Source organism: Mycetomoellerius zeteki, unplaced genomic scaffold (genome assembly GCF_001594055.1).
Source record: "Mycetomoellerius zeteki isolate Tzet28-1 unplaced genomic scaffold, Tzet1.0 scaffold224, whole genome shotgun sequence".
Taxonomy (NCBI): Eukaryota; Metazoa; Arthropoda; class Insecta; order Hymenoptera; family Formicidae; genus Mycetomoellerius; species Mycetomoellerius zeteki.
Genome location: NW_017257199.1, coordinates 572,178 through 584,723, shown reverse-complemented (window position 1 = coordinate 584,723; position 12,546 = coordinate 572,178). Strand labels below are relative to the sequence as shown.

The following is a 12,546-nucleotide window of genomic DNA, read 5'->3' as shown; positions in this document are numbered from 1 at the left end:
GAAATGTTACTACATATATCCGGACGAGACAGCATAATTGGAACGAACTTCACGGCAAGTTCGTTCAATTAATCAATTTTATCATTCATTCTATGGATAGCAACAAAGAAATAAACATGTTACATTCTAGTATTATAAGCGACTAAGGATTATTAACGATATTAGTTACTATTTTACAGAAACCGCAATGGGTGTGGATATACATGCTCAAGAAGTTGTAACCAAATATACATCAACAGTACATCAGTCAGTTTCTAAAATTCTTATAATGTTATTAATAAAATAGTAAATGATTTATTATTTAATAGAGTCAAGAGTTAACAATAAACTTTAATAATTAATTACATATTCAATTTTACGTAAGTAGAACTCCAATTGTATTTTCAGAGCCTCCATGTTAATAATGAATCGAATAATTCAACCATGGTATTGGATTGACTGGTTGTACTATTTATTACCTGCAGGAAAACAGTTTAAATCAACGCTTGATATATTACATGGATTTACAAAAGAGGTAGGTATATACTATAGGGACTTTAATAACACGTATTTGAAGAGACTTAAAACAATAATAAGTTTCACTAATTTTTTTACATTCATTGAAAGAAATTTTATGTTTACAACTAATATGATAAATTCTAGGTAATAAGTAAAAGAAAGATTGAGCGACAGTTGCAAAATGCGAAACTCGAAAATGAATTTAACATAGGTGCGATTGTAAATTTTAATTATATACCATACATTATACATATTTTCCTACTTTGTAAATATTTTTTATTTAATAAAACTTATTGTATCAGGTAAACGAAAGAGGAAAGCGTTTTTAGATTTATTATTAGACCAAAATGAAAAAGACAATACTCCTTTGACTGATGATGAATTGAGAGCGCAAGTTGACACGTTCATGTTTGAGGTGAGAGTTCAAAGTTAAAATTAAAATTTTCTAATTTTTAATATTAAATTTTCTCTTATCAGCTTCTCGGAAACATATCTATGTAAGTAGAAAGTACATGTAAAATAATATGAAATTATAATAGGGACATGATACAACTGCTGTTGCCATAACTTGGGCACTGTTCCTCTTGGGTAATAATCTTGAGCATCAGGAAAAAGTTCACGAAGAACTTGAAGAAATTTTCGGAGATTCAGAGGTACCAGCCAATGTAAAAGAACTGTCGCAATTAAAGTATCTTGAAAGAGTTATAAAGGAAACACTTCGAATATTTCCAAGCGTACCTTTAATCATGAGGGAACTTGTAGAAGATGTAAAACTGGGTAACTCTGTCTACTAATTAAAAAAAAAAATTTTAAGGAATTTACAATATACAGGGTGTCCCACAATTCACCTGACGACGCTCGTGGACAGGTAGAGCGGACTAAACTGAGTTGAAAAGTCCTCTACCATTTTGCAATTTCGCAATAGTTAACAAGATATTAATTACAAAAAATTGCCTAATATTGATATTCAATAATTTTTTTCTCAAATACTATCAACTTTACAGAAAAACTGTAAGAGATAAAAATTGTTTATTTTCTTCTCATAAAGTTCTGAGAATTTTTTGAGAATTTTTTAATACCGTATTTTCTCATGTAAAAATAAGAAAATGCAGTACTAAAAAGTTGATAAAAAATTTTGAGAAAATTCTCAGAATTTTATGATAAGAAAATAAACAATTTTTGTCTCTTACAGTTTTTTTGTAAAGTTGATAGTATTTGAAAAAAAAAATTATTGAGTACCAATATTGGGCAATTTTTTGTAATTAATATCTTGTTAACTATTGCGAAAATTGTAAAATGGTAGAAGAACTTTTCGACTCAGTTTAGTCCGCTCTACCTGCCCACGAGCGTTGTCGGATGAATTATGGGACACTGTATAATTTATAAAGAAGTTAAATGTTATAACGCGAAAGAATTAAAGAATTTAATAAATAATATTCATACATATAATTTATCAAAAATTAAACAAAGTGCAGTATATTTAAAGATTGATGACATAATCATTATAATAATCTCACATAGAAATTTAAGTTTCAGATCATAAAAAAACGTTTATGTGGACAAAGACAATGTTTTATATAGATAAAAAAAAATGCGCAATTCATATATTAATTTATTTCTTCTATTTTAGATAATTATACACTTCTGAAAGGTACCTCAGTCGTATTGGACATCATATTAACACATCGAAACCCGGCAGTTTGGTCGAACCCATTGAAATTCGATCCGGATCGCTTCCTTCCAAAGAACTCGAAGAATAGAAATCCGTATGCTTATATTCCGTTCAGCGCCGGACCGAGAAACTGTATAGGCCAAAGATTCGCTCTACTCGAAGAGAAAATCGTGTTGACTGCAATTCTTAGAAAGTGGAGGGTGAACAGTGTGAAAACAATCGACACGATTGAATACGGCGGTTCTCTCATTTTGCGCCCAATTGAAGAAATATTCATACATTTTACGCCGAAGAAATAAACAGTTTCGCCAAATAAGGGAGATCGGGATACCATAAGTTACAGAGTACTATTGAGATACAGAAATCATTGTTCTTAGAGTGTCCAAAATATTTTGATTGATAATTAAAGATTGATAAAACTGATCATACGACTATTGTTTTGTTGTTTATGTGAGATCACAAGTGAATGGGGATATGAAAAAGATCGAAAACGAAAATATCTTGCGCTCGACACGCACGACTGTTTTCTTTTGCGTTTGTCATTCGTCTGTCGCATTGATTGTCGATTGATAGCGATTGCCCAATTCGGGAATTGTCTCTAAACGCGCCATTTAAACTCTCGTTTCCACACTTGGCCATTCTGATATGGGCGTCGTTCTCGATAGTTGTCATCGTTTTCTATCGGTAGGTCACGTCGTAGTTCCAACCTCGACGTTGCGGACAGAGTTTTAAATGATCCACTGAGGTGTCCATACGTTTGTGTCTATCATGTTTGCCTATTGTCTCGACAACATGCCGATCATGCCTTAGCTCCTTGACAATTCGATAAAATCCCAAAAATTTTTGATGCATCTTGAGATACATCCTAAGAGACGAAATTAGCCCTTGACATGTTTCAACAAGAAAGAATCGAACTCCGCGGAGTGATGCGAAGAAGAATATATTGAAAATACAGAACGAAAATCGAGAAACTTATTATGGAGGATGCAAGTCGGCCGCAAAGTATAAAGTCGGAGACGTCGTCGCAATTCAACGTACCCAAACGGAACCAGGATACCTATCATGGAACATGTCGAAATGATATATTAGATCGATTAAAGAACCCATATATGTTTCGCCCAACACATCTTCTTCCTCGTCTAATAGTTGTTCGGCAAAGTTCTCGGAAGACTTCGTCGGTTGATTTAAGATCGGTAGCTCTTCGACGTCTTTACTTTGAGACTCCATCGTTATTATATATATATTAAAAATAATAATACACGTTCAAATTGTAAAAAATATGTATGAAAAAAGCCTCGCCCGTACGCATTTATATATTGTTGATCATCGGAAATGTTAAAACCACGATCGAAAGAAACCAATCGTCTCTTATCACATCCTGCAGGAAATGAAATAAAAAAAAATTAAAAAATCGTGATCATCGTAGAATATTAATAAAACGCGATAACGATCGAAATGTTATATATAAAAATCGTAAGGAAAGTGGCGTAGGTGTGAAAGAGGACGCGTTGATGGGGTTGGAAAGGGGAAAAAAATTTTCTAAAAATTCACGTTCCATCGCTCTTATCGCACGGATGTGATCTTTACCACATCTCAAGGAGACAAAATATAAAAAGGAAAATAGATAACTGCGTAAAAATACAAAATCTTGCGCAAAGTGCGACGCCGTCATAAATGTGAGAGAGAACGCGCTGATAGCTTGGAAAGATAATGTTTTTCTTATATTCCGAATACTTCTTATCACATCCTTAAGGATGTAGTGTCTTTAACAAAAACTGCACAAAAAGTAATAAAACGCAATCATAATATATAATATTAATAAGGTGCAGGTTGGATGCCGAATGAGTTTCTTCGATATGACGCGCATTGGACTAATCACGAATATTATTAAAGTATATATTAACATACATGTTTTATTTTTTATTTAAATACATGTTTATTAAAATACATATTATTATTAATACATTTTATTAAATTTATTAAAATTTTGAATTTTAATTTAGGCGGTTTTACAAAAAAGAGAACACCCGATCTTCATCGCGCGGGAACGACAAGAACGGTACGCGCGAAAGAGAGAGCAAGAGCGAGTGATCGCGCGGGGAAGTCGCGGGGCATTCCTCCTCAGGGCTCAGTCGCACGTCTACCCTCGATTACATTGGATTATCGCTGCCCGCTCGCACCGTTCAACGCCACGGAACGGTCGACAGGATCGGGGATACGAGGGGGACCGCGCACACACACCAACGTCCCGCGGGTTGGGGCTTGGGGGGAAAACTGAGCAGAGGTGAGGTTACGGTGGTGGGAGGCCAATTCAGGTCGCTGATTGGCTGCCCCCCCCCCGCATCCCGCGGGTCTTACCATGGCTTCATGTATATATAAGTTTGCTACTTTTCACTTCAGCAAATCTAATGTATGAATCTGTTTGATAAACTATTTAAAGTGTTCGCAGATTACGACAATGGATTTAATTTTTTTGACGTTGTGTACTCTTTGCATCGTTGTGATTTTCGCATTTCTGCCAACAGTGTATCATCATTATGTTATTCGACAGAAACTCAAAAACCTACCTGCACCTGTTATTGGTTCGATATTTAAGTTAATGAGGTTATCAGGTTATGGTAAGGAACTTTATACTTTATATAAGACTTTATATAAGAGTCATTATTCTTTTATACAGTGCCATTTACATATGTATATTCGCACACAGCTTAAAGCTCGGTTATCTCGAGGCGTCATATTTGTTGTTGTCAGAGATGAGAAATGATTTGTAATAAATTAATTGTTACATACAGCTTTATTTTTCAGTTATATGTAGAAGTCTAAAGTATAATTCCTAAAATAATGATACATTTCTCAAGTGTTAAAAAATGCTGCAGCGTTTTGTTATTAAAAGAAAACTAAAAAATAATGTTGTACGTAGCAATTAATTTATTATGTGTCATTTTTCGTTTCTAACATAATTCAACCAATATATCGTCTTGAGATAGCCAGCTCTAAAATTAAAACTTTACTATTTAAATATATATAGTAATTAAATTAATAATAATAAATTATTAGTATAATAATTAATAAATCTAATTGTTAGAGCGCATTAAATTGTTTCTAACGTTAATGGAGAATTGTAAAGAAGGAATATTCATACAATATATCGGAGTCACACCTTATGTTAACATATTTAAGCCAGAATACTTGGAGGTAAATAAAATCTATTTACTAACAGAAAATAACATCCGTTATATGTTCTACAATTAATACATTATTTAAGTACGAAGAAACAGCATCTTTTTGTACTATAATAATATAAAACATTCTCAAGCATTTATATAACGACTGCTTTTATTTTATTTATAAATTTATTATTAAATGGTTTTTAAAAGTAAAAATTAAAAGAAGAACCAAAAAATTACAGCGAAATCTTTTTATTGTCTCTATTATCTATAATATGTAGTAATCAAATTTTATTATTATATACTATTTGATACATTATAAATACTTATTTTGTTGATAAAGAAAGAACAGAAAAGCCGCTGAAAGTTTTCTTGTGTGTAAATCTGTTTAAAAAAAATTAACTCTTATTTTTATAAAAGATTTATCTTTAATAAATCGAATTTTATAGCGTCACTGTTAATATTATTACTGAACAATAGAAATTTTTTTATTATAATAGCGAAATAACTTACAGATTAACAAATTTAAGCTTTTAATAAATAGAATTAATATAATCATAATAAATTCTTTCGATATTTATAACTGACGAAATTTGTTATAACACTCAAAAGTACACTCATCCATAAACAAACGGGCCATTAAATTTTAGCACAAATTTTTAATATGTTTGAGTAGCGATATCTAAAAAAATCATTATAGCGAGATGCACCAAAGCTTAAGTTAATTAAAGCTTGAACATTCCCATTGATAACCATGTAGATCAAATTTGAATTACACAAAGTGTATTAAAAAATAGCGGACATTGAAGACGGATATTGAAAGATAGAAAAAAAATGTCTTATTCAAACTATATTGCGTTGCTCAGGGAAACTGGCTGCCAAGCACATACACTCCGAGCCAAAAGTTTGAATACATTTAACAAAAACGTGATAAATTATTATAGAAAAATATTTTATTAGAAGAAGTTCCAGGCATATATGCATTTTCTAAATACCTAATGGGATAATGAACGCGGTAAGTATAAAAGAAAATACTATAGAAGCGAAAAATTCCGTTTAAGCACATTTTAATGTTACTTAGAGCAGTGTATCCAAATTTTTGGCCTGGAGTGTAAGTGTATGAGTCTTTAAAATCATTGATTTGCAAACAAATCTATATTTGGAACATTTTTCCTACGATTTTTAAACAAAGTTATAGTGTTTTAAAGAAAGTATTACAAAATGGACAACTTTTACTTGTAACTTACAATTAGTGGAAGACCGGGGTTATTCGGGACACTTTTTTTCTTTTACGACCCTGAGTCCTATATTCATAGAAAAAAATTCATTCGGTTTAAAAGGTTGAACCTTATCCTTCACAATGCCGTTAGAGATTAAACACTTTGTACTTATTTTGAATTACGTACAAAAATGTTACACGATACGCACCCCCCCCCACACACCACACACACACACACACACACGCGCGCGCGCGCACGCATGCGCGCATGCGCGCGCACACACACGGCCTCAGATGTGCACGTCGTTGTTCCTTTATAACGCCGAGAGCTGGATATACGCATACGTATGTATGTACACGCGCGCACTTATGCGAAATTAAAAAGAAGTAAGATTTGAAATTCATATACTTTAATTTCCTTTTAGAAAGAATTTCCTACAACTTTTTTCTGAGTTGTACTGAGTTTACAAGAAAAAGTTGTCCGTTTTGTAACATTATCTTTAAAATGTAACACTTTCTATAACTTTGTTAAAAAAATCGTAGAAAAATGTTCCATAGAAAAAATCGTAGAAAAAAATTCAATGGATTTGTTTAGAAATTAACGATCTTAAAGATTCATACACTTTTGTGCCTGGCAGCCAATTCCCCTAAGCAACGTAATATTTTGAATAAGAAATTTTTTTTCCTATCCTTTAATGACCGTCTTCAATATTCGCCATTTTATAATACACTTTGTGTAATTCAAATTTGATTTGCATGATTGTCAAGGGGAATGTTCAAGCTTTAATTTGAGCTTTGGTTCATCTCGCTATGATGTTTTTTCATTGAAATATCACTACTAAAATATATTAAAAATTTATGCTAAAATTTAGTAGTTCGTTTTTTTGCGGGTGAGTGTATATTATAAATAAAAAATTTTTTATATATATTATTTCTTTGAATATATTATTGGATTATATTTTTTTCAAATATTTACAGCATATTTTTCCCAGCACTGTAAATATCACAAAAGGAGATTTTTATGATATGCTGAAACCTTGGTTGGGCAACGGACTTTTGACATCTACAGGTAAACGCACAATAAACCACATATTTATTTTTCTCATTGATTACATATTTATTTTCTCTTGCATTTAGAATTTTATTAAAAATAAATAACAGCTTATTTCAGGGCTGAGCATGTATTTGGAATACTTTCATTTGAAAAACAATATTTGTAAAACGATTGTATTTTGTATTTTGTATTTCAACGGAGCGCATGAAAATATTTTGTATTTCGTATTATACGGAACATATAAAAGTATTTTATATTTTGTATTTCAAATACTATATAATTGTAAGATTGACAATCAATCTTATTATTTGAATTAGAATATACAAAAAATTTTCAATCTTTCAATTTTAAATACAAAATACACTTGTATTGCAAATAATATGTTTTAAATAAAAATATTTCAAATATATATCCAGCCTTGGGTCATTTTTATCATGTACGTCGCTATTTTAAATATAATTTTCCTTGAAAATATTTAGATAAAAAAGGACGAAACAAGTTCTCTCTTTTCGTCTAATGCAAACATATATGCATTTGTGCTTCAATACAAGAAAGAATATATTTTAATCGTTACGGTAAATACACATTCTTTCTAAAAAGACTTTTAGAATGATCAAAGCTCACTCTAAAGAGCGAAATCTCACTCTTAAAGATTGAAAATTGAATCACTCTTTTTCAAGATAGGTTCAATTTTCACTTCAAAGAATTTAGAGAGTTCATGAATGTATAGTTCATCTGATTATTTATGTTGCTCACGTGCTAGAAAATTGTACAGTGTTTCGCGAAACTTTTTGTCTTGTTTACATCGCTAATATTCAGTACCAACATGTAAGGAAAACAGAATGTCAAAAATAGAAGCGATATCAAAAGCATCTATTTTTTTTAATTGACAAGGAAATACTCCCAAGTGTAAATCTCAAAATAAAAGCAAATATGAAACCTATATAAATCTATTACTTGAGCAACAGATATACAATGAATGGTAACCAATAAGTGCGAAATTCATCATTTATATAAGCTTTATCGATAAGCTTTATTATATTTTCGATATAAGCAAAAACGTACATATATCAAATATATTTGAATTTTTACGTACGATTGACCATTCTATTTTGTCAATTCTTAATTTTTAGCAAAATATAGTTTTTTGGTCGTCGAAATTATTTCGAAATTTATAAATTACACAATAGAAATAATGGAATTTATACGTGGAAGTATTTCCTTGTGAATTAAAAAATATTCCTGTCTCCTATGTAGAAGTCTCTCTTTACTTTACCTTTTGCGATATTTTTATAACTGTATTTTTACATGTATATCATATTTTAATGCTGCTTTAGGTAAACAATGGTTCCACGATAGAAAACTCATCGGGCCGACGTTCCATTTTAGTATATTAGATCAATTTGCTGTGGTTGTGTCTGAAAAAGCAGAGATTCTGACAAAGTGTCTCCAAAAAGAGATAGAAAAGAATTCAGGAAAACCCGTTAATATTTTCCCTTTTATTATCAATGCTGCTCTTGATATTATCTGCGGTAATGTATCGCATATTTTTAATTACAATGTATATAATTATAATATTTTGCGAGAAAAAACGTTTTATTTATTGATATAGTACATTTTATGTTGCATCAAACTTTATCAATTATTTTACGGATAATAAAAAAAAATATATAAATGGTAATTTAAATTATGTCATTATAAGCGACAAAAGGGTTTATCAATAATACTAATTATTATCTTACAGAAACAGCAATGGGTGTGGATATACATGCTCAAGAAGTCGTAACCAAATATACATCAACAGTACATCTGTCAGTTTTCAAAATTTTTATACTGCTATTATACTATTCAACACCATATTTTTATACTGCTATTATACTTTTCCAACACGAGTGTGAATAATTATTTTCCATGTATTTTTGCTTGCTGAACATGAAAAAATTTGTTAACCAAAATTACGTCACAATTTCAAAAAGAATGACATTAAAATGACAAATTTAAGGATTTTCATAAAATTATAGACAACAAATGTTTTAATTATTAAAAAAATTTTTAACTAAATTTTTGATAATACTATACAAAAAGATCAAATTAAAAAATTTGTTTTGCATTTTGTTTTGTTTCGATTTGTTTTTTGTTTTCATGATATAGTAATTTGGCAATATAGCTTTTTTCTCATGTATTACATGGAAAAGAATACCTGAAAAATTATATTAAAACAATATGCATTTTAAATTTAGAAATTTAAATGGTACTTTCGTGTATCATTAATGAAATTAAAAAAAATTCCTATTCGAGCTACAATTCGAGTCACAAAAATCTCAATTGTCATTTTTTGCTTCTTTAATGTTATTTGCCTCAAAATTGTGATATGATAGTCGGCTTCGTTCACAAAACAAAAATACATAAAAAAATGATTATTCATATTCGTGTTGCAAAAAATGTTTTGTCGGACAGTGTTATTAATGAAACAGCTAATGAGTTATTACTTAGATGTTAAGAATTAATGGTAAATTTTAATAATTAATTACATATGTATAATAGTTTACATAAGTTGAATGACAATCGTACTTTTAGAACTTCCTCGTTAATAATGAATCGACTGCTTCGACCATGGCATTGGATTGAATGGTTGTTCTATTCACTGCCTGCAGGGAAACAATTTAAATCAGCGCTTGATATATTGCATGGATTTACAAAAGAGGTATACTATAGAAATGCTAAAAATGTCTTTGTATTTACCGACTTAAAACAATGTTAAAGTTTTACTAAATTTTTTACATTATTTCGTTTGAGGAATGTTCACGTTTAATCTAACACGATAAATTCTATATAGGTGATAAGTAAGAGAAAGATTGAACGACAATCGCAAAACGGCCACACGGAACTTGAAAATGAAGACGATAAATTTAATATAGGTGCGATTGTAAATTTGAATTACATATTATACTTTATACAGATTATACCTACATAATTTATTTAGGGTAAAACCACTAAAATAATTCACAGTTATGGATCACTTTTTAAAAAAAAATTTATATTTTTTTATCCAGAACAATATGAAACAATTAATAAGATATTTAATAGTCATGATTGATCATAAAGATTATGTTATGGATGATTTTATTCCATTTCATTACCGTTTTATATGTTTTAATTTGAATTAAATAAAGTAATGGCAATTATCCACAATTAGACTCCATGTACTAATTGCAGATCAATTCACCAAGTGCTTTATCCTTTTTAGTAGCATTACTACATCCCATAAGGAATTAATAATAAAAATGATTTGCGCATGCATATCATAATAATCATAATATAACGAAATTATAATTGATGATCCATATCTAGTTCTAAGGTCTAATTGGCTCATAATACAATTTTAACATATTCAAGCTTATTTAAAATTAGTGATACTTAAAAATCAATCATAATTTGAAAAACTGATGAAAATTAAACGTTTAACAATAAAAACAGTTAAATTATGAATAGTAACACTTTTTATATATATAGACGTGTATACTATTTTATATTCTATTTTATACTTAAAATAAATACATTTTTTCGAGATGGCATCATTTGTAAGATTTGACAAGTTTTTAAATATTTTTATAATTAATTTCCATAATAAAAGTATAACATAGTGATTAAACAATACCTGCGGACACATTTAATCTCAACTGAGCATAACGTTGATTTTTTTTCCATGAAATCCAATGCTACGTATTTACCATACTACCTATCATAAAAGCCATAAGACAATTCTTATGATATTAAATGAACACTTTAAATGAATTTTTAAAGATACATACGTTAGTTATAATAACTTCGTACATTTAATTAGTTAAAGACATAAATCAATAAAATGTGTAGCGCTGTTCCTAATAAATTAAATTCAACTGACACTTGAAAGAGATAAAACAAATGTTAAAGAATCTTGTGATATGTATCATTTAATGAAAAATATTATAATTATTTAAATACATATAAAAAGTGATCTGGAGTTAGTACTTGATCCACTAATCGTTTTACCCTACTTCGTAAATATTCCTTATTTAATAAAATTTATTATATTAGGTAAGCGTAAGAGACAGGCGTTCTTAGATCTATTATTAGATCAGAATGCGAAAGCTGATACCCCTTTGACCGATGATGAGTTAAGAGCGCAAGTCGACACATTCATGTTTGAGGTGAGATGTCCGAAAATAAAATTAAAATTTTCCAATTTTTTTAACATAATTACAATTTAGTACAGTTCATACAGTTAATTTAATATTTTCTCTTTGTTTAATTAAATTAGCAAGATAATGTATCTGTAAAAAGGACATGTAAAATAATATAAAAATGTTAATAGGGACATGATACAACTGCTGTTGCGATAACTTGGACGCTCTTTCTTTTGGGCAATAATCTAGAGCATCAGGCGAAAGTTCACGAAGAACTCGAGGAGGTTTTCGGAGATTCAGAAACACCAGCCAGTGTAAAGGAGCTGTCGCAATTAAAGTATCTCGACGGAGTCATAAAGGAGACACTCCGAATATTTCCGAGTGTACCTATGATCTCAAGGAAACTAACGGAAGATATAAAAATAGGTAAGACATATCTTTATCTGCTATTTAAGGAAGAATCTCAAAAAATGCACCAATATGTAAATTTATTTATAATAAAGTAATTAAATTAGAGGTGTGCGAATCAAGCATTTGCAAGGTCGAATCGAATCGAATCGAATCTGTAACAACATGTTCGAAAACAAATCGAATCGAATCTGAAATTTTTACACCGAATCCAATCGAATCGAATCTTTTTGATTCGAAAACGAATCGAATTCGAATCAAATTTTCATATACTGATAGCTAAAAAAACTTAAAAGCTGACAAAATTTATTTTGAATGTACAATATATAAAAAAATTGATATCCCGGCTATTGAAAACCGGC

At 29.9% G+C, this 12,546-nt stretch overlaps 2 protein-coding genes across 5 annotated transcripts in view; both read left to right on the top strand.

The window, feature by feature from the left end:
• Positions 1-2,662, top strand: part of LOC108723183 (cytochrome P450 4C1-like) — a 15,418-nt gene extending 12,756 nt beyond the window's left edge. Inside the window, exons 6-11 of one of the 2 annotated variants that reach the window (XM_018448727.1) lie at positions 180-246; positions 388-514; positions 643-709; positions 801-913; positions 1,038-1,275; positions 2,129-2,662. In XM_018448727.1, the coding sequence (XP_018304229.1) occupies positions 180-246; positions 388-514; positions 643-709; positions 801-913; positions 1,038-1,275; positions 2,129-2,469 (953 nt within the window). In that variant the 3' untranslated portion in view covers positions 2,470-2,662. The remainder of the gene's footprint in view (positions 1-179; positions 247-387; positions 515-642; positions 710-800; positions 914-1,037; positions 1,276-2,128) is intronic. The other variant, XM_018448728.1, reaches the window with a different exon arrangement.
• Positions 2,663-4,202: 1,540 nt separating this feature from the next.
• LOC108723184 (cytochrome P450 4C1-like) overlaps positions 4,203-12,546 on the top strand; it is a 10,578-nt gene continuing 2,234 nt past the window's right edge. The window contains exons 1-10 of one of the 3 annotated variants that reach the window (XM_018448730.1): positions 4,203-4,454; positions 4,611-4,788; positions 5,256-5,365; positions 7,535-7,625; positions 8,948-9,142; positions 9,355-9,421; positions 10,188-10,314; positions 10,447-10,528; positions 11,688-11,800; positions 11,965-12,202. In XM_018448730.1, coding sequence (XP_018304232.1) covers positions 4,629-4,788; positions 5,256-5,365; positions 7,535-7,625; positions 8,948-9,142; positions 9,355-9,421; positions 10,188-10,314; positions 10,447-10,528; positions 11,688-11,800; positions 11,965-12,202 — 1,183 coding nt within the window. In that variant the 5' untranslated portion in view covers positions 4,203-4,454; positions 4,611-4,628. Of the gene's footprint in view, positions 4,455-4,590; positions 4,789-5,255; positions 5,366-7,534; positions 7,626-8,947; positions 9,143-9,354; positions 9,422-10,187; positions 10,315-10,446; positions 10,529-11,687; positions 11,801-11,964; positions 12,203-12,546 lie in introns of those variants that run through there. The other 2 variants (XM_018448729.1, XM_018448732.1) reach the window with 2 other exon arrangements.